At 42.4% G+C, this 26,963-nt stretch overlaps 2 protein-coding genes across 4 annotated transcripts; one reads left to right on the top strand and one right to left on the bottom strand.

Annotated features, from left to right (window-relative positions):
- The first annotated feature begins 941 nt into the window (after window positions 1-941).
- On the top strand, window positions 942-9,825 carry mon1bb (MON1 secretory trafficking family member Bb). The gene is made up of 6 exons (XM_080423735.1): window positions 942-1,084; window positions 1,789-1,886; window positions 2,008-2,643; window positions 3,063-3,855; window positions 6,330-6,477; window positions 8,382-9,825. Exons 2-6 carry the CDS (start codon window positions 1,805-1,807, stop codon window positions 8,607-8,609), a joined length of 1,887 nt encoding a protein of 628 aa, XP_080279861.1. The 5' UTR covers window positions 942-1,084; window positions 1,789-1,804; the 3' UTR covers window positions 8,610-9,825.
- A 214-nt stretch (window positions 9,826-10,039) lies between these two features.
- Window positions 10,040-25,284, bottom strand: brpf3a (bromodomain and PHD finger containing, 3a). Of its 3 annotated transcripts, none has more exons than XM_080423732.1 (13): window positions 24,956-25,284; window positions 21,739-23,251; window positions 21,067-21,229; window positions 20,834-20,965; window positions 19,742-19,870; window positions 17,988-18,300; window positions 16,948-17,295; window positions 16,045-16,608; window positions 15,497-15,563; window positions 15,299-15,387; window positions 13,843-13,937; window positions 12,748-12,902; window positions 10,040-11,958 (listed from the first exon to the last, which is right to left on the bottom strand). In XM_080423732.1, the coding sequence occupies exons 2-13, from the start codon at window positions 23,229-23,231 to the stop codon at window positions 11,775-11,777; spliced, it is 3,732 nt and encodes a 1,243-aa protein (XP_080279858.1). In that variant the 5' UTR covers window positions 23,232-23,251; window positions 24,956-25,284; the 3' UTR covers window positions 10,040-11,774. The 3 variants fall into 3 exon arrangements, with proteins under 3 accessions (XP_080279858.1, XP_080279859.1, XP_080279860.1); XM_080423733.1 differs by having other exon boundaries at window positions 21,073-21,229; XM_080423734.1 differs by lacking the exon at window positions 10,040-11,958 and having other exon boundaries at window positions 12,803-12,936.
- Between the last annotated feature and the right edge of the window lie 1,679 nt (window positions 25,285-26,963).

Raw genomic sequence — 26,963 nt, 5'->3', positions numbered from 1 at the left:
GATGCTCTGTGTATCCACATTTTCCGTAACGGATTAATAAACGAGCATCTATGCAATAGGCGTTTTAATCCACATTTCGCTTTACCAGTGGTGGAAAGTAACTAAAGTACATGTACTGTACTAAAGTACAATTTTGAGGAATTTTTACTTTTACTGGATTATTTTCAATGTTCAGTACTTTTACTTCTACTCCACTACATCTCTAAGGCAAATGTTGTACTTTTTACTCCACTACAATTATTTGAAAACTTTAGTTACTAGTTACTTTGTAGATTTTTATTATTATTATTACAAAACATCCATTAACCACTTTATCTCTATATACTTTGGCTATTTTAAAATAGCAGATCTACAAGGCAAGCTCGCACTCAGAGCTTGTAGGTCTGCTATTTTCAAAAGATTTGTATACATTTTGAACACTTGTGAAATAGGACATTCTGCATAATGAATACTTTTACTCTTGGTACTTTAAGTGCATTTTTGATTGATTGAATACTTTATTTAGAAAAGACATGGAAACAGTACATTGAAGTACAATTCACAATACAAGGTCCACTAAAATGGATCGCTCATAAAAGCACATTGGCTCATTTAAAATGAGATCCCCACGCACTCAAATCACTCAAATCACTCAATGCCAATACTTTTGTTCTTTTACTCAAGTACATTTTGAATTCCGGACTTTTACTTGTAACAGAGTATTTCAACATTGCAGTATTGATACTTTTACATAAGTAAATGTGAGTACTTCTTCCACCACTGCTGCTCTTTACTGTCAATGATTTTTCCAGAAACCGGTTCAGTCAACTCAACATCACCTGGAACGTACCCCAAGGGGGCGGGACTACCGCAGTTACCGAGGTTCCTGATTGGCTGCGATCCAATTAACGCTGCCCGTTGCTGATTGGTCGGCACGGCTGGTCATCAGGGATTCCGGATGTCGGCTGTCGGTAAGAGAGGAACAAATTTGTGTGTTTGTGATCTTGACAGCTTGTTAATGTTACCTTACCGGCTGCCGTCACATCATCAAAGTTTACATTAAGGATTAAACCTATTTTTCCAACGCTTCAACGTCATTCAAATCGTAAGTCCTGTCTCTCAGACTTTATTGATAACCTTTTATTATGTGACGTACACATACAGTACCTTCACACTTAAAGCCGAAGCCAGAAAATGGATCTCTGCATTGCTAGCTGCTGATGTTAGCCTGTTAGCATCTAAGCTTGCCTTGGGGGGGGGTTTAGATATTCAATGTCGGGAAATAATGTAGTTTGAAGACATGTCAGGGAATACAGTGTGAGTCAAGCAGGTCATCTGACTGTTGGCTGGCTCAACGAACATATTTAGCTAGCTTGTTGCTTTTCGTTGTACTGTGTATTAAGTTTAAATATTAGCTAGAATAGCTACGGTACATGTAACTATTTGAATTGAGAGATTAAATGTGTCTTGAATTCCAGATCCCTTTTAAGTGTTATTATTGTGGGAGTTTTGAATTCTGAGGTCAGTTTTGCCTCGCTTTAATACAGTCTTGTCACCTGACCACTGATGCAAGAGATCCCTGTAACTCCCATTATTAGAGGCTTTGATGTATCCATGACGACCAGGCTTTTAGGAGGTGTCGGGCGCCCGAAAATAGCAGATCTACAAGCTCACACCTGCGTCGAGGTCTGCTATTTTCGGCGCGCTACACCGCGGTACAACGAAGTTTAAATCAGACTCGCGTCAATGTACTGTGTGTGAATATGCAACGGGTAATAAAAATGCGATTTTTTTCCCCCTGTTCTCCAGTGACTGGGATGGTAAGATGGAGAGAGAGAGACAACAAAACGAAGAGGCAGACGGCGTGAATACCTCTGATCTGCTCTCTGAAAGCTCTGCTCCAACTGGTAAAAGGAAATAGTTTTAGCCTCCTACATACCCACCCCCATACATTTGCATTCAAGCCCCAAAGCTCTGCTGCTCAAAACTTGACATGTCTCTGTTTTTCCGCCCTTTCATTTAAAACAGCCGACACCCTGGCAACGTCCCTCTCCCTGCTGGGCAACCACATGTTTCCTGATCACATTGCACCGGCGGTGGTGGTGGTGGAGAGAGAAGGCGATGGCAGCGTGAACCCAGAGGAGGACCCTCCTGCAGAGGTGCTGCTGCTGTCGGATGTCACAGCGGAGGAGGAGGAGGAGGAGCAGCGGAGTCTGGATTCGGAGACCGAACCGAGCAAGATGGAGGAGCCGCCGCCGGGCAACGTCGCCACGGATGCCGAACCAGCTGACGGTGCAGCTGACGAAGAGGATGAGGCTGTGGGGAAGGACAGCCACGAGGACTCTGGGGAGTTTGTTGTCACTATGCTGGCCAGGGGCAAACTGGAAGAGCAAGGTGTGGGATTGAAGGGGAGGTCGTCTCCGCTGTCAGAAACGGGGACAGGGGTCCCTGACGCGCCTCACTTCCTGTCCCACCGCGACGAGGATGTGACTGCTGACAGCTGGCGGCAGCACAGGAAGCATGTTTTTGTGTTGAGTGAAGCCGGCAAGCCCATCTACTCCCGCTATGGCAGTGAAGAGGCGCTCTCCTCTACCATGGGAGTCATGATGGCACTGGTGTCTTTTGTCCAGAGTAGCGACAACATGATCCGCTCAATCTATTCAGGTGAGAGCTCTGTTGACAGTCTGACATTGACTTTTGTTATGATAGTCCTTTTTAAGGTACAGTCGGGGATTTATTTTAATGAATAAAACAGTTTTAATAAATCTATATAGAGTACGGTATGTTAATACAGTATAATATGCATATCTGCGGTAAGAGGTGGTCTCACTACTCTTCCATTGAGACATTTTTACCCTGGTGTCAGGTAGGACTACTACTGGTTGACATGGTCAATAAAGTTGTTTGAAGCAGATGGTGCACCGGATTGAACACTAGCTGCGGTGCCATTTGTATTGTAGGTGGAACATATCGTTGTAATGATATAAAAATGATATAAAACTAAATAATTGTATTTTTAATCCAACCCAGACAGTATTTAATGTCTAATCCTTATTGCCTGTGTGTCTCCCCTCTCCCATAAGATAAGCACACAGTGGTGTTCTCGCAAAAGGGTCCCCTGGTGCTGGTGTGTGTGTCCAGCACCCGTCAGTCTGAGCCGCAGCTGCGCGCCGAGCTCCTTTACGTCTACTATCAGATCATCAGCATGCTCACCCAGGCCAGCATCACTCGCATCTTCGAACACAAGAAGAACTACGACCTGCGACGGCTACTGGCGGGCTCCGAGAAGATCCTGGACGGCCTCCTGGACCTGTTGGACTCTGACCCGAGCTTCTTACTGGCGGCGGTGCACTGCCTGCCCCTGGCCGCTTCTCTCAGGGACTCGCTGAGCCAGATCCTCCAGAAGGCCATCACCCCCAACCTGGTCTTCTCCATCCTCATCGCCAAGAACCAGCTGCTCACCATCGTCCAGGAGAAGACGGTCATCGAGGACGCCAGGCTGGAGCCGGCCGACGTCCACCTCCTGCTCAACCTCATCGGAGCCTCCTCGGCCTTCCAGGCCGGTGAGATCTGGACTCCCATTTGCCTCCCACTCTTTAACCCGGACTGTTACTTTTACGCGTACATTTCGTACCTGGACCCCCCGGAATGCACTGTTTGCTTGCTGCTGCTCTCGACGGATAAGGAGGCCTTTTATGCCGTGGCTGAGTGCAAGAGGCGGATAGAGGAAGCCATGGTCACTCAGAACTCCCTGAGCCTCATAGCCAAAGCCCACTCGTACAGTGTCAGCCAGGTGGGCGTGTCAGACCTCAGACACTTCATGTACAAGCCCTTTGACGTGCCAGACAATCACCGCCAGCTCACTCAGTTCACCAGGTGTGTTGTGTTATGTTGCTTGTAATGTCCTAGACCTAGATAGATAGACCTTTAATGATCTTGATGAATTATTTGTACCCCTTTTTCTCCACAATTTAGTCGTTTTGCCAATGAATTCCTCCCCGCACACTGTGTTGTCACTGCTGTTGTACCCTACTGCCTCCCCCATCGGGAGGATGTAGCGCCTCCGTCCTACTCCTCCCGCCCAACACTCCCTGCTGACAGGTGTTGTGTTCGTAATAGACTGTTAGTATAAGCCAGATGTACCACGGTGAATCCGAACCCCTAGACTCCGCAGTGGTGGGCAGGTACTTTACCACTACGCCATCCAAGCGCCTCCAAACATCACATTACATTACAGTCATTTAGCAGACACTTTTATCCAAAGCGACCTACAATAAGTGCATTCAACATAAGTAGGCAAGAAAACTACTAATCACCAGAAGTCTTAAGTGTATTCTCAAACACACATTCACAGTGTCCATACAGTGCATCGCCTCAAGCTTAGGCAAAAAGAATTTGAGCAAATACACGCAGTCACAGTGACGTTATGACATCACAGAAATCCTGATATCGCTATAGTGTCAACATTGTAAATGGTGCAACAACCTCACCCTACAGTGTTACCAAGAAGGAAACACCGGTGCTGGAATGTCTGTGTCGGTGGCCGTGCCGAATTGTCCAAGTCATATCACAGTGATTCTTCTGGTCCATAGTGTTAGGAGTTTTCTTTAATGCTAATGTGACTCTAAAGGCATTTGTTTCATATCGCCAGCAGCGCAGTCTCTTGACTTTAGTGAAAATAAATAATACACTTTTGCTACTCACCAAAACAAAGACGATTTTAAAGTGTTGAAAGCCTACTCTCCTTGGTGGAAAGACTCTCTCAGCCCCCCACCTTCTGTGTAAAAAATACACTTTTTGGCCAGAAAAGAAAATATTCCACCTGACGGAAGTTTTTTGTTTTGCTACTCTAGTGTGCCACCTACAGATCTTGTCAATAGGAAAATATCAGTTTGATATTATCTTTATTTCTGGGACCCTAATCTACACTGTAAAATTCTTACTGTTTTTAATGATGGGAGTGTACAAATGGAACCAAATGGCCTCGTAAGGGTCTATTTTGTTCCATTTGTTTCACTCTCCCAGTTACAGACCAGGACCCTCTTGGTGTTTCTGGGCTAGCATGTTGCTGCTGTCAGGCAGAAACTTTTTTTCAAACCCATACTTTTCAGGACATGGGTAAAAAAGAACCTGTGTTCCAATGGATCTAATGTAGTTATTATTTAGTCACAAGCTCTTGTTAATACCTTTCATTGGTGCAATATTTATAAAACCCATAGACACACTTAACCACTTTCAACCACTTGGTGTTCCTATTTTGGGTATGTCATAATAGGCAGACATTATTTTTTCCCCGAAACTTTTCACCTGTAATGTCATGACCAACATAGGGATGTCAGGTTAGTAATGGGCCTCTTGTTGTGTTGTTTAAACTCCAGTGTCATCTCAGCTGTGGCTTGTACCACACCATCCACACCAACCGTGTTTGGCAGGTGATTTCTGTCATGTCCGACAGGTTGAGTTACTTCTGCAGCCAAGTCTGTTATGGTGACAGTTCAGCTCTTTAGCTTTTTTGATTGGTTTAACCCCTTGGGCTGATATGGAAGCTGACCAGTCACTGGTGAGCATATCACCCAATCACACAAGTCGTGAGCTAATTGCATAACTACATAAACCAGGTCAAAGTGCATAGATCTTAAGTAAAAAAGATACATGTGAGAAAATACACAGTTAATAATGCCAATTGGGTTAGTCTGTCAAAGACTAGTGCACAGAATGCACGCTATGTCACAGATTAATTAAAACAATCAATAATAATATGAATACAATCCCTAGGAGTAAGTTTAACATAACTACTGTGTGTACTGTGGACTCTTATTTTATTTAGTTAGTATTACATTTGTGTGTACATTTACTTGATGAGATTGTGTCCACATCGGCATGTATTATTGATGTGGTGTGGCACACTGAGAAATGTGCTCTGTTTGAATTTAATTAGGTTACTATACAATGTGAGGGAATATAATGCTTACTGGTTACAGGGGGAAACAGAACCTGGAAATCTGTGACACTTGTAAATACAACATGATGGCATTAACCATAACGAGAATGACAAGTGACTTCAATTATTTAAAACGGATTAGTAGCATCGAGTGTCCAATTAATTATAGTACAGGGCTACCAGTGAGGCCGGCCTTGGTGGAAATCAAATTATGTGTGTGAACACTAGAGAAGCATTATCAGTGGATGGACAGCTCTGTGAGTTCCATCTAGTCCACATTGCAAAATACCAGCTTTTATCTGAAAAAAACAAAACATTTCATGGTGTTTGTATTTCTGTACATATGAAAGGCCTCTGTGTCTCTATTTATATGTAGTCATGTACGCTTTGATGTGTTCATTGCTTGTAGCCCAGAGATGGAAGCCCCATACGGCAGTGAGGAGGAGAAGATGAGACTGCTGGATCTGTACCGGTACATGCACAGCCGCATCCACAGCTCATCACGACCACTCAAGCTTATCTACCACGTGGCTGAGAGGGAAACCCTGCTGGCCTGGGTATGTAGCAGGGTTATTGCAGTGAACTAAAACTTAACTAAAACATTATTTGGTTAAGTGAAAAACAAAATGAAATGAATGACTTCACTAAATGAAACTGTATTGTTTATTTAAAACAAATGCAAAATCACAGGAAATGTCCTTAGTTTTAGCCTTTGTCAACAATCTTTTTAGCCTTTGTCAAATATAGCAAATCCATAGGCTCAAAGCTTGTAGATTTTTCTGACCTTGTTGAATCTTGCCACTTGCCCCCCATATTACAGTAGAAATATAAAACTAAAAGTAAGCCTTTTCAAAAAGAAGAAAAAGAACTTGCAAACCTGCTTTAAAAACAAAACTAAACAAAAATTTAAAACAAATGAACTAATTCAAAATGAATAACCTCGGTATGTAGCTCCCTACAGGGAAACCCTCACAACTCTCTGTCACCTGCCATCTGTGTGGGTTTGTGTTGGCTTCACATTTGTCAAACATTTCTTAATAGATTTCAAACTATGCAAAGTTCCAGAAAATGAAATGGTTAGTTTCTTGGATCCAAATGAGGAGCGAAGTCAGTGCTATAAAGGTCCTTTATACACCGTGACAAATAAACCGGGCCCCCAACTAATTGGCAAAACAACAAGACTTTAATGGTAATATGTTAAAAAGTAAAACAATTTCATGGTATTCTTTTGTTTAAAACCCTAAAAATATATATATTTTCATTGTGATTCCAATTAAGAACTTAAATTATACTACGTTCGTTCCATTGATCCAAACCGGGACACAATCGATTGATTATCTAAATAAACCTGCTCTGAAAATACACGCAGCAGATGGGTGGGCTGCAAACACTTTCGAGATTGTTTGTCCCTAATTCGGAAAAGGTTGAGAACCACTAAAATAAATGGATATTTCACTTCAAACTATGAATTTGGTGATGCCTCATTCACACATGGATTGGATTGTTTGTGGATGCTTTTATTCGTGCTGAAAAATCTGCCTCTTTTCGAAAAAGTATGTTGCTTGATCATTGCATAATCACGTTCTGTGTGGATGTACTCATGACACAAATGCCAATTTAAATTCATGCAAATTAATCACACAAAATAGACGCTCCCGGTATGTACGGACCTTAATACTTCTTAACCACTTGAACCCTATTGTCCCTATACTGGGCATGTTATAATAGCCGAACATAGATGAAAAAATTAACATCTGCAAGCTGACAATGCGTGTTGTCAGCTTGTAGATCGGCTCTTTTCAGCAAAGAGATTTGGTGAATTTACAATTTTACATGGACTGGCTCTCCCTCTTAAGGGAATTTATTCGTAGGGAAAGAGAAACGGGACGTAGCACTATGTCAGATAACAGAGGGGACTGCGAGGTCCATGGTAGACGGACCACCAAAATGTTCTCTCCATCAAAGGTTGCTCAGATTGGAACCATCACCCAGTTGCACTTAGGGAGAGCCCCAACCACACTCATAGCATTCTAATGACAATTGAAACGGTGATTAAAAAATAACCAGACTTGTGATCACTTATAAGATTTTTGTGAGTAGTTTTACTCCAATAATTGTTTTTAATATGCCTTTTGTTGATTTGATTGAGTGTTTTGTTAACTATGTTCTGTTGTGATGTCTGTATGTTTATGTTTTTGGGGACTACGGATGGAAGTTAGCATTAGCTAAATCCGGCATATTTACCATGTAATCATGTGTATGTATTACATCATGTCTTAAGTGCTCATTAATGTGTATTGTCCCAACCAAATAAAAAAACTAAATTAAAGTGTAGAGTGGGAAAAAGGAGGCCAAGGATAGATACCCTGGTAAACAAAGTATATAGGGTTTAAGTGGTTGAAATTTGCTTCAAATAAAATGTATTATTATTATTAAAATGAGTTTGCCTTTCCCAATGCAGGTCACGAGCAAGTTTGAGCTGTACACCTGCTTCAGTCCCCTGGTCACCAAAGCCTGCGCCATCACTGCTATCACTAAGCTGCTACGGTGGATTAAGAAGGAAGAGGACCGACTCTTCATCCGATATCCCCCCAAGTATTCGACCACCCCCAACCCCAGTAAGAGCTCTCGTGGAGGGAAGTCTGACCAGCAGGACTCCACAGATAACGGCTTCTTGTCCCTCTTATAGGCCTAAGTACTGTAGATCTACCCTGCTTTCTCAACAATAGTTTGCACACTGGTGGTTACACGGATGTTTGGAAACCTCCAGACGTTGATACCTGAACTTAAGACTGACTACTGGACTCAACACTACTTCCCCACTATTTAAGAAGCAGCATACTCCTTGGTAATTAATAAGATCTTTCCCCAACAAGAAAGCATGTCATTGCATTAGGATAGCGCTTTCAGCCAGATAGTCAGGGGAAAAACAGCATAATGATATAGTACATTTTAAATGTACCTGTGGTAGAATTATTAAGTATCACTGCAATGATATTTAAATGTTTTTATATTTTATTAGTGTAACCAGGGAGGTTTTCTTTGCTTCCTTTATTTTTTTTCCTCACAGGCAGTGTATGTACCACATGAAAGATAATTCGCATATGGTCTTTGTCTGTTGACCTCAACACTTATGTCATTGGTACATTGTGCAAAATAGGGGAACAGGAACGTAAACTACCTTTCACAAACTGGAGCTTCTACAATCACGATTTGCTTTGCATCGTCGTGGAAAAACAGGCTTCAAAACAGGATATGCAGGAAATCCAACACATAGGCTATGTTATTTGGGCTTCATAACTGGAATAACCGGAATTTGATTTCATTGTGTTCAACGATGCTTCTTATTCAGTTAATTTAAGCTAAGTTTGTCTTTTTTCATGTTACATTTTACACATGCAAAATTCTATATGGCGATCCTAGCTCTAATGTGATCATAAACCCAACTCACATGATCAACAGTGTTGCTGTCTTTATTGCTTGGACATAAATTCCTTTAGTCTCGTGAGGTCATCTGGTAAGCTAATACCCAAGTTACGCTGTCGTACGACGGTGTAGAGCGGTCTAAAATAGCAGATTTTCAGGATCACACTGCGTTGTAGATCAGCTACTTTCAGCATGGAACACCGCGACTAAGTAAACTGATGTGGAAATGATTTTACTCGGGATAAAGATGGTCATGTGACGCTTTAGAGTAATGCCTGATTTATACTTGGGACACGCATCATGTCGCACACCGAAAATAGCCGATCTACAAGCTTGTAGATCTGCTATTTTTGGTACATGACACAAGTACAAATCTGCTTTAAGATGCTCACATGATACTTTAGAGTATAACGGACAATGGGACCACAACGTTTTCGGATAGTTGGAATAAAGACAATTGCCCCATCTTAGCTACATGATGAGTATGCTATCACTTCAATCTTTGGAGAAAATATGTATAGTATTATGAAATAAACCCAAGGTTGCACAAATCTACTTGCTTGTCATTATTTACTGTAAGAATAGATGTTTCAAAGTGGGAGAAATGGTGAGAGCAGTTGAAGAGGTTCAGGTGTGTCGATTTGATAAAAAGTGGGGCTACAAACTCAAAATAATCACATACAAGGAGTCCTTTCAAACTGTATTTATTCCTGGGTGAGGGAATATTGTCTCAGACAGATTATAGATCTTTCAGTACAATTCATAATGACAAGATCAAAAACCTTCTGTGCCACCAAAGAAAAACAAAAGGTCTCGTAGGCTAGTGCCAACTCACTCATGCCTACATAAGAGTTTTGTGCCAACTGACTGCTAGGGAACATGTTCTGACATTTCTTTAAGTACCGTCACTATTACAAAGAGCTACTGAGCATCTTACATAAATCTTCTCAATATTTACTTTTTTTTTAAATAACACTCTTTCCATCTGTCACACAATATAAATTAAGATCTAATAATTTGATATTTTTTTTTGCATTCCTTAAATTACTTCATGTAAGCTAATATAAACATACATTTACATATGTACAAAACTATACACATGCACATGTACTCAACTGAGTTTGTATATATTTACATATAAGGTTTTTTTGCCATACATATGGCTTTTCAGGAGTAATCAATTCTTTCAAACAAACCAATTGTGCTTTTCAAGTCATTACTGGTTGGATTCGCAAACATTTACAAGTTATTCAAAAAGTGATTACAGTGGCCTCTTTCATGACTAGAAATTAGCATCCCCTTGGTAGTGACTTCACATCTTTACCGCATTCACTCAAATAGCTGCACCAAGTACTCCAACATTCTAATATTATAATACAAAAAACAGCTTCACAATATGGAAAAATAAATGGTTTCAAAGTCTCACTCAAAGCAAATCATAATTGAAGGAACATTTCTATAAAAGGTTTAATTTGAATTTGAATCTACGCACACAAATTATTCATTTACCATTAATTATTCTTTGAAATGTCCCCAGTTATGTAAACTGAATCAAATTCAGCATTTGTGATTGCATTTTAAGATACCATTTCTTTAAATGAAGTGCACAAAACGTATTCCAGCAGCAACACACAGCGGGAGTCGTACAGTATACCATGACACAGAACTACTTTTCCAAATGTCGTTAGTCCTGGCTGTAAAGCCATTTCTTACAGACAAACCATAAGTAATGACTTATGAATAATCATATTTAGCAGACAAACAGGCTACTTGACAGAGCAGAGGAGGAGGAAAACATAAATTAGGGGCGTGTATCTAGTCCACTTGTGCAGTTATTTTAGTTTGACTTTCTGTCTATTTGGCACAATTACATTTTATATAAATAATTTTGAACAACAAAACTAGGGATATTTTAGGGATAATTCATGACGAATACCGTTTTTCTTTTGACAAACTTTCTTAAAAACAGGTTTGAGACATGGCTGTTGCTGAGACTTAACGACTCCATAAGAAATCAGTGACATTTCAAATGGCAAATACAATCTGAATATGCTTTGAATCAAGCTAGTCCCTTTGAGAATAAAATATTTACATTTTGTCACTTTGAAGTCCCGACTCACTTTGGCCTAAAACAAAACACATAGCAAACAGTGGTTGTGTAAAACAAGTACAAATTAAATCACAATGAACCAATGAATAATATAATCTTTCAAAAAATCTCTTCAAGCAGTTTCTTCTGATAAAAACATTTGACTCTTTCATAACCCAAACAACACTCTCGTCAAACTCCAATCAAGGTCTGACGGCTCAAATGGAAACCATCACGCTACTCTCTCACCTATTCTGGAGCTTCATCTTTGAATAGGCTTTTTAATCCATCAAGCCAGGCAACCTGTGAAGGATGATTACATTTTCAAAATAAAACTATTCATATAAAATTGGAGGGGGTGAAGTCTACGTTCCCTCTCACGTGGTTTAAGTGTACCATGGCCCGGTCGTACGCCGTGTGCACAGACTTGCGCACGCTGGGTTTCTTGCCCTCCATTAAGCGCAGTTTGTCTACAGTGTCATCCTTCCCCATTGGCAGTAACTTGTCCCAAGGGAGCCACTGCCTGAAAAGCAAGACAAATCTATCTATAATTCCACATATCTCTGAGTGAGTGAGTGTCTATCTGTTTATGTGAGTATGTGTGTTCTTCGCGTATATGGAGAGAACCATCCAAACAACTGGCTTCACTTTCGGTGTTAACCCATCAGACCTGAGGCCGATTCTACAAAATGTCTTCTAAATCCTCGTAGCGCGGCACTCGGTGCCGCGCTATGAGCTTGTAGATCTGCTATTTTTGAATAGCCAAAGTGTAAAATAATGCTTTTTAGCTCAAATGAAAAAATTACACAGATGCGTTCCAGGTCTTAATGGGTTAACAGGGTTCGATTTGCTGGGGGAGATTGGGGGATATCCTCTACTTTTGATATCCCACCTCTGGTCATTAATTTCTCCGGTGGAGATATGTTTTATCCCTGCTTCTGGTCAGATTGAATTAAATACAAGCATTTCCTTTTGGGAGATTTAGACTGATCTATTTGATATTTATGTTTGAAAATATCACGATTTAATAAAGAATATTATGTTATGTTGTTAAAATGTTTCAAAAATATTCCAAATATTTCACATTTTCTTTCAAGATCTTTTGAAAATAGCAGATCTACAAGCTCACAAATCGCAACGTGTTGTGAGCTTGTAGATCGGCTATTTTGAAATAGCCACTGTGTGTGTGTGTGTGTGTGTGTGTGTGTGTGCGTGTGCTCATGTGGCCTAGTCGCTTCTTTTGGGCTTGTTTTCATAGACCTGGTTGCTTGTTTCTCTCGCACAATCTCGCAACACTGACTCCGGATCTTACCAAGTCCTTTTGGTATCAAAGAAGAGCACCAGGAAGAGTTTCTCGCCCTCCTCATCTCGTCGTTGCTCGCCCAGTTTGAGCACCTCCACGGGGGGCACTGGAATGGGGATGCCGTTGTGAAGGAGACCCTCCTGGGGCATGCCTGGATCAACGATCTGTAAGGATGCATAAAACAGCATTGTTTCAGTGCTAAAATGACGTTAGATTTCATAAAATAAGAGTGAGATAGCGCCAGCGGGATGTGGTTTGTTCTCAGCTGCTATCGCTTTAGGCACAAGTTGGAAATATGGTAAAGAACGCAAAAATTGCTTGTTTTTCCTTTCTTCATAACAAGCAGTGATTTTCTTTTGAGGCTAGAGAGAAATGTATTCAAGTTACATTACTGTCTATAATGGACTAGGCTGACAAAGTTTATGCATGCTGAGGAAGCTAGATTATTTACCATTCGTCCCTGTGTGTGGTTCCTCATGCCAAGTGGCTTAACCCAAATTTATACTTGACGGTGTCGTGCGTCTATAATAGCCTACAGTATATACACGCTCACGATACAGCATGGATGTGGCGCATTGTGAACTTGTATATTGATAGATTTCGCATCTGAACGGGACTTCATGGTCAAATAAAACCAAAAGAGTGAAGAGCTACAGGGTGGCGATCTGGTGCAGCAGTTAACGCGATCTTTACAACCAGACCAGGGCCAGTACACATGAAAGCAAGACATCCTAAAGACTGACTTCTTAGTTACCTCAGTTTAGTTTAGTTTGGTAATCTTCCTTCAATAAACTTGCCATGTGGCTATACTTTTCCCCAAAGAACTGCATCATCTGTCCTTCCCTACTCAGAACCGGTTATGGTGGCATGTACTAGCAATGTTAAAAGCAGCCTGCAGTTTCTGTTTAGGATCTCTTGTGACTATGTGGCGTAACCCCAGTCTCACTGCAAGATAGATAACAGAGAATATGGGTTGGTTGACTGAACAGAAGCTAGTCAGCCCGATCCATGAATTCATCACATTAACTGCTGCACCGGATTGCCACCCCATAATTCTCCAGTTGCAGCCGACAGCAGACCACACCCCACTCAATGTATTCTCACCATTGCTGGGTATGATGGATATCCACGGCATTTGGCCCAAACCAGGTCTAGAGGTGAGAGCTCTCTCTCATTATCCAAAGTCAGAAGTGTAGTTCCTGTGCACAAGAAAATGATTTTTTTTAAATTATTTATTTTTGTTTGTTTGTCAATTGGCAAGCCACAGAAATCTGAACTGTCATCATTTGTGAAGCATTTCACATTTATTTTGCACTGCATTTGTATTTTCTTGTCTAGTAAAGAGCTGGTAGATCTGCAAGTTTATAGTAAATAGTTTCTGAAATACTTGATGTCTACTTACTGAAATTAAATAACTAAATAATTGAATCCAATTGAATCATCTTGACTCACTAATATTAGAATGACCTCGACAAACAAATCAGACTGTGTAGTCAGTATAGTCACGTGTTACAGGTTTTAAGGGGTCGCCACGTTCAAGACGGCAAACTATGTGTGTCTAAATGATTTGCGTTTTAATGTCTTAATCTGATGGGGTACATTTTAATTTAAACCTCCCCTGAATAATTTCTGCCTTTAAATGTTTCCGTCAGGCCGAAGGTGTGTCCGAGAGATATTTTCGCCCCTGTCCGTTAGTCCATGTGTCCGTCCTTATGTGTGTGCGTTCGTCTGTCTGTCTGTGAGCAGCTAATCTCCAGCACCGATCGGCATGAAACTGTGCATGCCCACTCCCTGGAGGCCAGAGCAGAACCTGTGCCCAAGTTTTTCCACATCGGCCTGTTATAGCGCCACCAGGAGGCCACAATAACCTACCTGACCTGGCGGAGACCTGTGCTCCGAGGAGCACTTTTTCTAGTTGATTATTAGTTTTCTAAGTGAAAGTGGTTAAGTACGTCTGTGGGTTTTATAAATATTGAACCAATGAAAAGTATTAACAAGACATTGGATCCACTGGAACACAGGTTCTTTTAGTCATTTCCTGAAAAGTAACTGTTTTGGACAAATCGACGATTTGGAAGATGCGTTTATTATGATGATGACATGGATTAAAGCAAAATAAAATCTCACCACTGAAAATGTTTGTATGACCAAGTCTTAATGTGCGATTTGTGAAACAGTGTGAAAGGAGCCCCCCACACTAGCGCTGTTTCCTAAACAATATGTAAAATTATGATGTTTTAGTCATATTGTTCCTGCTGTTCTACATACTGCAAACATACTGTGAAGAAATCACAGATTGAGGCTTTAACCTTTGCTTTTATATGAAATATCCGAGACTATTAAGATTTAATGGAAGATGCTTCTGAACATATTTCTAGTTTGACCACTTCAAATGCTCTAATCTTAAAAAAGATACCGAAAATAGCCTATCTACAAGCTCTCAATGCGTCGCGCTTGTAGATCGGCTATTTTCGCCGCACAACATGCTTCCATCCAAATGACTGAAATCAGTCATGGCAACTGAGGAATTTAATCCATTATCAAATATGATAATACACACCGGAGGCAGGCACGTCTCCATTCTCACTGGTGGGGACTTTAACCAGGGCTGGTTTACCTCGACTGCGTTTGGGTGGAGACACACTACAGCTGAGGACGAAATGGGCTCAATTTAAGAAATTTCATTTGCAACGTATAAATTCAATTCCAAACGAAATTAATTAATTATACATAACAGACCTACTGTTAGAATACTCACTTTAGTTTGTCATCAATAGTGTGGTCTGCAGAGATCTCTTGGTGCTTTCCGAGTCCATTTGTTAAGCCTGATTGTAAAAAAATAATAACCTATTAGATTACTAACCAGAAAAGGAATCTCTTAAGAAGTTCCACAAATATTAAGTGGAAGGAAAAATCCTTGATATCGAATGACGTCTTATAATTGTAGAATTTGAGGAATAAATCCAAACACAAACAATACCACTTTATCAAAACTTTACTAATATCTTTCAGAATGATTCATAGCATGCAAAATCAGAGACAACTTTTTCTGGTGCACCGGCCTTTATGGAGAACTTCACAGAGGTTTGAGTGCTTCCTGTTTATATACTGTTGTTGTGGGCTATAGTAAATCAGCATTGAACATGACAAAGAAAGGGCCCTTAGCTTAACCGTCAATGCATTATCCAAGGAAATATGGAGATATTCTGCCCGACAGCAACGATATGCATGTACAATCCTCTTCAGACAACAATTTCTTAACAATAACATACAGTACCTAGTTTTCACCTTAAGGATTTGTCTTACCTTCCTGGTTGGGTAGTGGAAGGGGTTTGTCTGCCTCCCAGCAGTCTGAGCTGGGGCCTCTGGACCTCAGCTGGTGGGAGGAAGGTGACGGAGGGGTCGTGGTGGGGGAGGGGATTAACATGGAAATGGTGGTGATGCTAGGATTTGGACCGGCGGGGGTGCTGTCCACACCGTTGCTTTTACCCTCAGAGGTTTTCTCGTTCTGCTCCGCTGGACTCTTTCTTTTCGCCAGCCTCGCGCCGTTCTTGGCCTTCTTGAACAGAACGGACGTGCGGCGGCCGACTCCGGCCAAGGACGGGGTCGGCGGCGTACCCAGAGGCGTGACCTCGTGAACGGCCTCCGTTTGTGAAGACGGCGTCTCCCCAACCTCTGCTTCCTCCTCGCCCTGGCTTTTGCTTCCGCCGCGTGCAGATCTCTGGCGCTTGTAAGAGCGGCCAGGTGATCTACGCCCGCCAGTCACTATGCCCAGGACCGGGGGTTCGAGTGGGGCGTCTCCCGGCAACGGTGATGACACTGGGCATGTGAGCTCCAACACGGGCGGAGAGTCATCTGGATCTGAGAGGACTGAGGGAAATCATAGTAATAATTAGTGCTGTTGCGCAGAAAGTATCTCCATTTAACATTTTTAATTAATGCCCTACCTCTTAGCGCAAGAGTTCTGCAGTAGCAAGAATAGCCGATCTACAAGCTCAGATCGCCAGTGTCTGGGTTTTTAAATATTGAACCAATGAAAAGTATTAACAAGACCTTGTGACTAAATAATAACTACGTTGGATCCATTGGAACACAGGTTCTTTTTACTATTTCCTGAAAAGTAACAGATTTGGACATATGAGGTTTCCACCCGACAGTGACGATATGTTACTGTTCAGAATATAGTTATAATTTGCTGTGTTCCGTTACCTGTCCCAGGTGGCGTTACTGATGTTAAAGGTCCATTATCCACGATGTCTTTCTTTCCCTTTTTCCTCTCCTTTTCCACCACTTCCTTCTTCTTCTTCTCCTCCTTCCCTCCCTCCTCCTCTTCCTCCTCTTCCTCTGTGTCGTTACCGTTGACAGACTGGGAGTGATGCTGCTGCTGGTCACTCTTCTGCCTGAGCGTGTTGATCTCTCTGCGCAGCAGCCGAATGCGTTTGGTACGGCCGCCGCTGGAGCGCATCGGCGTCACCATGTCCAGTTTATCCAGCAAGGCCTTCAGCTGCTCGTCTGTGGTCTGGTGGAGTCTGTTCTCTGGATCCAGGATGGAGTCAACTGTAGAGAAAATGATGTGGAAATGTTGATGTGTGACAAAGTAGAGAAAGAGAGTAGTAGGAGAATGGGATGAGGTCAGACATCACTGGTTGATGGTGATCAGTGGTGGACTAAGTACTCAGTACTTGAGTCAAAGTATAGATACTCCTGGTTACATATTACTCAACTAATTTGTACTTCAGTTTAACTACTGGAGCACTTGCTTTTAAAAGGGTTAGTATTCAAAAGTACAAATTAAAATGTCTTTTTAATATCAATGCATTACTTTATTAAAATGTAGACATTTCCCCAAAACATTCAAAGATTTGAAATAGGGCTTATGTGGTCAATTCATCATTTTTTAAATATTTTTTCAGTCAAAAGTAGGGATGCACCGATATATCGACCGCATATCGGTATCGGCCGATATTTTCCACATCAGTCAACATCGGTATCGGCAAAAAATGTTTATAACAACAACAACACCAAAAACTAAATAGACAAATATCGGTATCGGCTAAATTGTTATTTTAAACATCGGTATCGGCCAAGAATTTCCATATCGGTGCATCCCTAGTCAAAAGTACAATATTTGTCTTCTAAATGTAGAGGAGTGAACACCATAAGCATCCAAAAATGCAAAGTACAGTACTCAAGTAAATGTACTTTGTTACTGTCCACCACTGATGCTGATAACAAACTCTCAAACTCACTGTCATCCCATGTGCACTGTTGGAAGTTGTGTTTGTTAGGAGCCTCTGGGAGGTGCATGCCAGTGTGTGGGTCCAGGCCGATGCTCTGTGCCTGCCTGTGGGCATGGCGGAGAATGGCTCCACCTACTTCATGCAGGCTCTGGGCTGCCTTGTGAAACATTGAGTCCGTAGAGTTGTATTTCAGACAGTTGGAGACCATTAGGTCAAAGTCCTCCTCCAGGTCTGCTATGGAGCAGTAGGCATGCGCTTCCAGTTTGGCACGCATGGTGGCCAGGTCCATAGGCTGAGATACAAACTCCATGTAATCTGGGACCTTAAATAAGAATGAGGAAACGCATTAAGAATAAAACATCTCTTCTCTGACTGTGTACAGCAGCTTATTGATTTGTCTTGAACGGCACCAACCTAAGATAAGACAAACTAAGCTACAGGAAAATAACAAACTTTATTGATCCCCAGAGGGAAATTTAGGTGTCATCACATCAACAGCAGTGAAAACTTCTAGATAGATATACAGTATATGAATAAAAATAAAATAATACTGAGCTTCTGGACCTCAATTTCAGCAATTGATCTCTAAATGTACAGTGAATACATCAATGAATATACAGTACATCTATTGCCAGTGAATGTATGAATGAATTAGGGCTAACAATTGGGGATTTTTCACACCAATAATATCGCAAAAGTAATCTTTTCCAGTGAATCTTTACTACCGTTTACAGTATAACCACCAAACATTAGATACTGTGAACATGTAAACTGCTGTGTTCTTTATTTAACCAGGGTAAGTCACACTGATATTTGTATCTCTTTTTAAAGCGGGCCCTAGGACATCTTTCAGCAATACCCTGCTTCACACTCACACCTGGGAGCTGTCCAGTACAACCACAATCCTACATTGTTGGCCACTGAGAAGCTGTAATGGTGTGCCAGACAGGTGTGACGACCCCCATTATAACTAAGCCTAACCCTACCCTCACACTGACCTCACATTTGTTTCATAGGACCACAAAAGGGAAACAAGTCCCCAGGACTTTTTTTTGTGTTATCCTTTTAGCCTTAATGTTTTACTGTACCATGTGCTGTTTACATTTCTGACTAATAAAGTATTCAATCAATCAATCAAGTCAGACTATCGGGATGTGGGAATAATGGGCCGTCTGACTAATGGTCAGTCACACTCCACTGGAGCAGTCAGGGGTTCAGTCTTCAGTGCCTTGCTCAAGGGCACTTCAACGGTGAGTGTTCAGGGAGGGGAGAGTGTTGCTCATTCAGTTCCACACCCTGATTTATCCTGCTGGTCTGGGGATCGAACCAGGAACCTTTCTGCCACAAGCGTCAAGTGTTTACCAGATTTCTCATAAATACTTTATAAATGTCTGAATGGAACTTCCATGAAACTTCATGGAATTTAGGAAAAGCACATAAAAGTAATACAGTATGCTTTGGAAAATTGTCAGCAGTAATGTAAAATATGACAAAATATGAGTCAATGTTTTAAAACACATTTTGTCGCCTTTTCTCTTATGCATTTAACTGTAGCCAGTAGCCACTGGGATTCCAAAATTGCAGTCATTCATATTGCAATTTTGTACTCCCCCCTCCTGATTAATTGTTCAGCCCTTTAGAATGAAAGTATGACCAGTCTATCAACAATGAGTATAGGGGTGGATATATGCATGGTAAGTAACTGTCCATCAACACTGAGCATATGAATGAATACACCACAATGAATACAAGGCTATAAGAACCTCCGCTAGATTGACCGGCTGAGAGAAGATCTGAGCTGTGTCCTTCTCCTGCAGTTGGTCAAGCGTGGTGCGGAGCAGCACTAGAGCAGGGGTCAACACGAGCTCTAGAGCAGCCTGCTGAATCTTCGTCTGAAGAGGCGAAAGGAAGGAATACATAGAAAAGAAGAAAACTCAACATTAGTTCTAATATAATAGAACACAATAATACAATAATTAATAGGAACAACAATGATACACACTCTAAATGAGACATACTGAACACGATCACGATCTTAATCCATTAAGACCGGGAACGCATCGGTGACATTTTTTGATGTCTTTGGCTGTTCAAAAAATGGCAGATATACAAGCTCGTAGCGTGCCACTCTATTTTTTGGAGAAAAATAAATACGGAAAATGTGTGTAAGTCTTTCAATATATACATTTTAACTCAAATCTTTGCTTCTGGGGGGTCCCTGGAACAACATATTTTGAGATGGGGGTCCGCGGCCAAATACATATAAATTTGGGTGGTCCTTGACATGAAAAATTTGAGAACCACTGATATTATAGCAACAAAAAAGAGCCTGTAGATCTGCTATGTTTTAATAGCCAAATAAATCTTAAAATGACACAGATTCGTTCCCGGTCTTAATGGGTTAACCGTTTGTGTGGTTTCAAACTTAGCTTAACATATGTGATGCCAAACTTAGCCAAAATGGCAGATCTATTCTACAAGATCACAACACTGTGTTGCTATTTTCGGTGCAGGACACCATCGTACAACTAAGCATAAAACAGGTTGATTGATTGATTGATGCACTTTTATTTAGTAAGACATGAGAATCACAGTACATGGAAGTACAAATTCACAATACAAGGTCTACTAAACTGGAAGACTCATTAAGCACGTAGCTTTTTTAAGATGAGAACCCCATGGCATGCACACAAATCATGATGAATGAGGTTCTGTATAGAGGTAAAAAGAAAGCACTGGAGCAACTCTGACAACTGGAGCCTTTTCTTTAATAGAACAGGGTGCAAGGCAAGTTTCGATGTTAGTTACATCTTCGTCAGGTCATGGTTCTGTATAGACTTCATCATGCAAATCACCTGTTCTCTCTTTAGCCTCTCTCTCTTACGGATGAGTTCCACAAGCAGTCTGGCTCTTTCCAGGTCTTGCCTCAACTTCTGCCAGTAGCGTAGTTCATCCCGTGCAGCACACAGCTTCTCATCTGGCTCTTTCTGAACATCAACAAAACAAAGATGCGGGCACTTAGGCTGATTGCATATTCTGATCTATCAATCTGTCATGTTTTTATTGAGAAGGAAAGGTTCCTCTGTACCTTTACCTGTTCAGTAGTCTTGTGAGTCTGCAGATGTGAGTGAAGTCGTCGTATTAGTGGCATGCCATTCCGCGACTGTCGTTTCAGTAACCAGTAGTTATGAAGCCTCTGCATGAATTGATTCTTCCTCTGCACTGGAACCCCTGTGCAGATCTTATTGAGCCTGTGGAAAAAAATATTTTGAACAAGAGAGTAAATCAATATCGCAACAAGACTGTTACGACAGATATTGACAAAGCTGATCTTCAGTATTCTTGAATTCATTATTGTTATCGGTCCTTAAATCTTCCTAACCTGTTACCAATGACACTAATTAAGACTCTGTTCCATTTAGTTTAGCACAGGTGGTTCTCAAACTTTTTTTCAAGAACCCCCATAACTCAGAGTGTACAAATGGAACCAAATGGGCCCTTATGGGTCGTGGGTACACTCTCAGAGACAGAGTTACTGTACACACCCGTAAGGGGCCATTTGGAACCCCCTCAAGGAACCCTGAGGTTCCCTGGCCTGGACCCCACTTTGAGACCCACTGGTGTAGCAGAGTGTTTCCAGTGAGCCAACATGCACAGTATCTACACCCTGACTCAAGGAAGAGGCCCAATTTCTTTCCAATATGGCTGCTGTGCATAGAGCCTATTGCTACAAGAGGATGAAAGAGTGTGACTGTCTGACCTGTGAGAGGGGATCTGAGGCACCAGCAGGACAGGCACAGCAGAGCGACGGGATGACCCTCCCTTCTTAGACTTCTTCTTCTGGCCCTTGGTGGCCTTCTTGTTCTGCGGCGGAGGGGGGCTTTGAGTATAGGACCTTTGACCACGGTTACCCCTGCCCCCCACCAGCCTCCCTTCAACCGCCTCGTCTCCGGACCCGTCCCGCCGGGACCCGACTGGAGAGTGGTGCTCACAGAAGGCCGTCTTCTTCACAGAGAAGGTCGTTCCGTTGACCCCCGTCTCCCGGACGGGGTCTATCTTCATGAACAGTCCAGCCTTCTGGGCACAGGTGACGTGAAACGCCCTGTAGCAGTTGGCCTTGTGGCACTGGATGGAGGCCCCCCTGCCTTTCTGCTTGCACAGGTAACAGGTGAGCTTCCAGCGAGCCGTGGGGATGTTCTTAACCCCCTCGATGGGCTCAAGGAACACAGTGTTGGCGAAGCAAACCTCAGGGATCCAAATGGCACAGACGACGTGGGCCCAGCGTCCATCGCTCGTCTGCTTGAAGGCACCTCCCCGGTTGGGACAGAGCACACAGTCTACGGGACGAGAAGGGGACTGCAGGCAGCAGCGGCACAGCCACTGGCCCTCGGGGACGTAGGGCACGCCGTAACACTCCTGGTGGACGGCCAGGTTGCAGATGTCACAGAACAGGATGACGTTGCTGTTCAGACACTCGTCGTCCAGGCAGACGCAGCAGAAGGCGTCCTCGTCGATGGTGCTCTGGGACAGAGCCTGGCTCCGGGACTCCAGGATGGACTCTCTCTCCAGGCGATCTATCAGCAGCTCGAACGTGTCCGGAGAGACAGAGGCGTGGCCATCCGACACCCTCTTCTGGTTGACCATCTCTAACCAAGCCAGGTCCTCCTCGTCCATGTCATACTCTGCCTCTGCCTCCTGCTCCTCCCCTGACTTTTCTATGAAACGGTAGTAGGCCGTCGGGAGAGGCGGTGCGTCCGAGGGGCAGACAGAGCTCAGCACGCGGAACGTGGGCTCGGGCAAGGGGCTTTGGTGGGAGGGGTGTTGGTGGGTGTTGGCGTGCTGCTGGGAGCCAGATCGATGGCTCTGGTGCGACGCATTTTTGCCGTTCCTCCGCCCTTTGAGATTGGGCGGTTTCCTCCCCGGCCTGGCTTTGCTCTGGGTCTGCTCACTGTTCTCCTTGTTACTGTTGCATTCAACAATGTCCTGAGCCATCATCTCATCCTCCGTTATGACCGGCAGAGGATCCGTGATGTTAATCCTGTGGAGCCTTCCATCTAGGTCCACTTCGACTATTTTCTGGGCCTGAGCGTACGTTAAAGTCTCCCTGGACGGAGACAACTGTAGTCTGTAAGGGGAGGGGGGCCGCAACCCTCCTGATGAACCCCTGCCCCTTCCCCTCCCTCTGCCACGGCCCCTGCCCATGTCGAGTCGGCTAACACCAGTCTCGCATCCCCGCCTCCTCGCTTTCCTCATGGAGGTTTAACACTGCCTCCCTACAAATTAAAAGAAAAGTAAAACAACAACAAAACACACATTTAGGCTGAGTAATGATGCAAGTTATAGCCATTATGCAGACAGCACCTTACAGCAGATTAAAAATGCTATTGCATTCATGGTACTCATTCAGCCAGGTCTGTTGTTGCTAGTATTATTATTGTGTTAATTTTTTATGCTACTGGTATATTGATGAATTGAATACATACTGTAGGACTACAGTGGAAACAAGTTCCCAGGACTTTTTTGTGTCATCCTTTTAGCCTTAATGTCTGACTGTACCACGTGCTGCTTACATTTCTGACTAATAAAGTACTCAATCAATCAAAAGTACATTAAAGGTGTTCCTTACAAAACCGCAGGTGCTATCTAGGGTAAAACGTTTATATTAAATGACAGCCAAAGCATACACCCATAAAGTACCATGATACTATAGGTCATGGAAATATCTACTAAGCTGGATGGCTGTGGCACAATATTAAAGAAGCACTGTTGTTCCTGCTGTTCTAATCACAACAAGCTTGAGGCTAAGTTGAACAACAAGCATCAATAACAAAACATTTAGCTAGCATAAGGACTTTAATGTCCCAAACCAGTCCAACTAAGCTACTCAGTGACCCCAAAAAATCAGTAAAGCAAAAAGTACTGGCTGTGATAGGGACCTTGCAGTTTGTCCTGTTTATAACCCTACCATCACTAGCTAACAGCTATAGTACTAAAAGGCTGTTCCTTAACATGATCATATTAGGCTGCTGTTCACCCACCGCTGCAGTGAATTATTGCGTTCTTTGCCATCTTTCCTAATCAAATAGGTGTTTAACAATACAGGGTGAAAAGAGGCTATAGCCTGAAATGTTTACATTCATCACGTTTAATTAATAACGTGCTGCTGGTTTATCACTATTCATAATAATAACACTGTAAGTAAACGTGAATTGTGTACATTGTATTCTTACGATCCCTGGCCAACACGGATCAGTTGTAACGCTGTGGTGACACAAAGTCAGCAAATTAATTATCTAGTTTATATGCTACAAAAAAATAACAGATCTGCTGCGCTGTTAACTTGTAGATCAGTTATTTTAGGTATGCAACACCGTCGCACTACGGACTATAAACTCGGCTTAACATGCATGTATGTATCGCCCCTCCCCCGAGCAGTGCCTCCATTGGTCCGATCGGGGGTCAGTCACGGCACGACGGCGCCTTTCAACCAATCGCGTGGCAGCATCCTCTATTTAGACCCCGCCCTTGTTGCTACACGTAGTTCGGTTGCAGAGCGCTAAATACCAGCCCGAGCCTCTAACGTCTGTCAGCCATTTTACCCGTAACAACAACACAGACAACACTTGTGTTGCAAGTTGTCCAGCAGCCCAAATATATACATACATGTAACAGTAGCAGCCACTTGACAGGTGCACACGCACGGTGTCAACCCGCACGCATTCATTATTATTCGCATGACACACACTGACATCATGACACTGCACATTTCTTTGCAACGGTTGAACGTTGCTTCATACTAGACCAGAGAGGGAGAGAGTCCTGCCAAACATATAGCTTCCCTCTCTCTCTCTCTCTCTCTCTGCTGATGTGATAATAACGTTTCACTCGGGCGGACATTTCTCTCCCACAATTTTAAGCACATTTCTAAACAGATACACAAGCGAAGGACTGGTGTATATAGAAGTCGGTTCGCTTACCTCGGCGAAATGCTGTTATGTGCGGGTGTCAAAGAGAAAACGACCGTTAAAAGCCGTGCCAAATGTCAGGCTAGTGACACAATACTACTCGCCAGGCAGACATGCTAGCTGCTGGCTAGCCGTTAGCCTCCTCAGCTAGCCGGTGATTTGAGGGGCGACAGCGTCATCTTCACTACTTCACTCCTCCATTTGAACGCCACCGCGAGCCTCTCTCAAAGCACGCGCTTTTAACGCTTTTCAACGTTTCCCACGCTCCCCGAAATAAGTCACAAAAAAATCCTCAAGATATCAAGTTTAAATGTTGCCTTGGATATAAGGCTAAATATTCAGTCAAGATGGCTTGAAAAAAACATAACGCCCCTCTTTGGAAAAAAAAACGAGCGCAAGCCAATTGTGGGCCATCGTTTGAGCTCGCGCACAACGCGGTCCGGCCCGTGATTGGTCAGCGCTGACCACCGCAGACATCGAGCCCTGGCTTGTGGTCACTCCAGGACACAGCGTTGAGCAAAACAACGTGGCGCGCAGTTTGCGCGCCTTATCTTCATTATCGACAGCCCCCACTATGTGACACCTGTTACACATGCACTGTTTACATCCTGACATGTACACCTGTTACATGCACTTATGTGACCTACATGTTTCTAAATTCTACCTAATGTATTGTTTACATTATCATATGACATGTTTACACCTGTTACGCTGTTTACATTCTGACATGTACACCTGTTACACATGCACTGTTTACATTCTGACATGTGCACGTGTTACATGCACTTATGACCTACATGTTTGTAAATTCTACCTGTTACATGCATTGTTTACATTATGACATGTTTTAGTTTACACCTGTTATATGCACTATTTACATTAATAATAATATTAAACTTTATTTGTATAGCACCTTTCATGACATGAAATGCAGTTCAACGTGCTTTACAGAGCAAGAATAAAGCACAAGTGCTTTGCAGAAAAAAAGTACAAATACTTTAACAATAAAGCAAAAAAAGAAAAGCAAAAGCATAAGACAACATTAAAATAATAGCAAAAAAGGCAGTGAATCAGGCATAACAGTGAGGACATGAATAACAACACAGAGATTTAAAAATCAACTAAAAGCAAGAGTGAAGAAATAGGTCTTGAGCTGTACTTTAAAGCTATCTACAGAGGCTGCCTGTCTTAGGTGTAATGGGAGTTTATTCCAAGCCGTCGGCCTGTAGAAGCAGAATGCTGCTTCACCGTGTTTTTTTTATCACTAAGACATGTTTACACACTTGTTACATATGACCTATGGCATGTTTCTAAGTTCTACCTGTTACATGCACTGTTTACATTCTGACATGTACACCTGTTACATGCACTGTTTACACCCTGACATGTACTGTACACCTGTTACATGCACTGTTTACATCCTGACATGTGCACCTGTTACATGCACTTATGACCTACATGTTTCAAAATTCTACCTGTTACATGCATTGTTTACATTATGACATGTTTACCCCTGCTACATATACTTTACATATACACAGGAGGACCCCAATGGAAATAAGCCATAGACTTTTTTGGTTATCCTTTTAGCATTATTCTTCATAAATCTGTACCTCTGTGCTTTTTTTGCAAACTGTTAATAAAGTATTCAATCAATGAATCAAACAAACAAACAAACAAACAAACAAACAAACAAACAAACAAACAAACAAACATGCACTGTTTACATTATTACATGTTTACACACTTGTTACAAGCACTGTTTTGACATGTTCCCTGTACTCCTGTTACATGTATTGTTTTCATCAGTGGTTCTCAAAGTTTAAGGACCCCCATAATCAAATGGGCCCTTATGGGCTCAATGTGTACACTAGTCAAAGTTACAGACCTTTAAGGGTCCATTTGAACCCTTCAGGGAACCCTGAGGGTCCCACCTGGGACCCACTTTGAGAACCACTGGTTTACATTACATGACATGCAGATGACATGTACACCTGTTACAAGCACTGTTTACATTTTG

Source organism: Gymnoscopelus braueri (genome assembly GCF_963280865.1).
Source record: "Gymnoscopelus braueri genome assembly, chromosome: 3".
Classification (NCBI taxonomy): domain Eukaryota; kingdom Metazoa; phylum Chordata; class Actinopteri; order Myctophiformes; family Myctophidae; genus Gymnoscopelus; species Gymnoscopelus braueri.
The sequence above is the reverse complement of the archived record's forward strand: the minus strand, read 5'-3'. Positions and strand labels throughout refer to the sequence as shown.